This window comes from Monoraphidium neglectum (genome assembly GCF_000611645.1).
Source record: "Monoraphidium neglectum strain SAG 48.87 unplaced genomic scaffold scaffold03579, whole genome shotgun sequence".
Taxonomy (NCBI): Eukaryota; Viridiplantae; Chlorophyta; class Chlorophyceae; order Sphaeropleales; family Selenastraceae; genus Monoraphidium; species Monoraphidium neglectum.
In genome coordinates this window covers 1-1,936 of record NW_014010050.1, presented here as the reverse complement: position 1 = coordinate 1,936, position 1,936 = coordinate 1, and the positions used below count along the sequence as shown (strand labels likewise).

The following is a 1,936-nucleotide window of genomic DNA, read 5'->3' as shown; positions in this document are numbered from 1 at the left end:
ACCCACAGCTTGTCGCATGGCACACACCCTCTACAATTTCGAGCAGATGATCAGTTGTTTATTGTGATTGATAGAGGCTTATTGGCTGGGGAAGTACAGACCCTGCAACTTGCGTGCACAGCTCAGCGCAGGCTTGGGCGCTTGTTACGTGCTGGATTACGCACAATATATCATACCGAATTGTTCGTAACCCTCGCTTGGGGCCCGCGGCTGGCGGCGTCGCCAGCGGCGCGCGGCGCGCATGCTTGTGCTCGACGCGACGCCATGGGCAGTGGTGGTGGCGCTGCTCGCCGCCGCCGTCGCGGTCGCCGCAGCGGGCGGCTCCTGCCTGGCCGCCGCGCTGGCATCCCGGGTCGCCCGGCGGCGCCGCAGCGCCGCGGCAACGGCGCCCAACGGCAAGGCGCTCGATCGCGGTGACATCAACGGTCATCATGGTCTGGATGGGCCAGCGGATGGCGCCGCGTGGCTGCGTGTGTTCGGCATCCGCGCCAAGCAGCAGAAGCAGCAGCAGCAGCAGCAGCAGCAGGGCGGCGCGGCGGCGCTTTTGAGGGAGGCCAAGGGGGGGCCATTCTTGGTGTCGCACCCGGTGGCGCTAGACGGCAGCGAGGACGACGGCGATGGCGTCGACGTGCCATGCCATGCGTGCGGCGCCGGAACCACCCCGCACGCCCAGCAGCAGCAGCAGCAGCAGCAGCAGCAGCAGCAGCAGCAGCAGCAGCAGCAGGACGGCGCCGGCACCTCGCCTGCGCCGCCCCCCGCTCCGCCCGCCCGCGCGTCGCTCGCGCGCCGCGCCCGCGGCCGCGCGTCGGCCGCCGCCGCGGCTGTCGCAAAGGCGGTGGACGACGCGCTCGCGCTCATAGCGTCGCTGCCGCGCACGCTGCGCACGCTGGGGTGGGCGGTGAGGGCGGGGGTGAGCTACAAGCGGTTCCTTATGAGCACGGACCCCTTGATCGACCCTGACGGCTTCAGCAGAGGGCTGAGTGAGCTCCATGATTATTGGGCTCAGGTGAGCACGAGGGTTGGGAGCTACCATTGAGGCCGTGTGCTCCCGTGTCGATGCCTACGTCGGCCGGCCGGCTGGCTGCGGGATGGGGCGAGTAACGGACGCGTTCCGCACGGCAGAAGCAGGCGGTGAGGGTCAGCCTGTTGGGGTGGGCGCGCCGCCCACCGGACGGCCGCGGCCGACCTAGCGCGGGGCCCCCGCTCTCGCCGCTCTCCGGCCCGTCGCCACCTCCCCACACGCACCCCCACCCCGCGCCTGTTCCCGTGCCCCCGCCCTCGCGCACCCCCCGCCTCAGCGCCTGATGGAGGTCTGCCGCTACAACGGCGGCGTGTACGTGAAGACCGGCCAGTTTGCTGCGGCGTTCAGCTCTGTGCCGAACGAGTACCGGAAGCACTTGGCGCTGCTGCAGGTGCGGGCGTTTATTTGGAGCTCGGGGCTTTTCGTCTCCACTGTGAGGGTGTGGTTTTGGGGTGTGGGGTTGTGCAGTGGCGGTCGCGCCCTTGTGTGATCGTCTTCATGCCCAGGAGAGAGGCCCAGCTGCGCATGCGAAGGGCTCGGTCGCACTCGGCAAGGCGGAGCGCTGATTTGTGCACAGGCGGGCAAGCTGCGGGGCCGCTCCAAGGGGCGGGTGTGGCAGCTGGGACCAGCGATCGAAACCCTTTGCGCCGCACTGGAGCCGCGGCGCCAGCTGTGTGCTTTGATTGCCAAGGAAGCCGCTGACGCGACCCCCGCGGCTGCCCCCGTGGCTGCTCCGCGGCTGTGCGGCCGCGCCCGCAGGACAAGGCGAAGATGCGGCCGTTTGCGACCGTGAACCGCGTGATCCGGCGGGAGCTGGGGGCCAGCGCTGAGGAGGTCTTTGCGGAGTTCAGCGCCGAGGCAACCGCCGCGGCGTCGCTGGCACAGGCGAGGAAGGGGGAGGGGCGCGAGAGGCGG

The 1,936-nt window shown here is 70.0% G+C and overlaps 1 protein-coding gene across 1 annotated transcript; it reads left to right on the top strand.

The window, feature by feature from the left end:
• Positions 1-241: 241 nt before the first annotated feature.
• Positions 242-1,587, top strand: MNEG_13025 (hypothetical protein; the record flags this gene model as incomplete). Its single annotated transcript, XM_014038502.1, has 3 exons — positions 242-898; positions 1,299-1,412; positions 1,528-1,587. The coding sequence occupies 3 exons, from the start codon at positions 242-244 to the stop codon at positions 1,585-1,587; spliced, it is 831 nt and encodes a 276-aa protein (XP_013893956.1).
• Between the last annotated feature and the right edge of the window lie 349 nt (positions 1,588-1,936).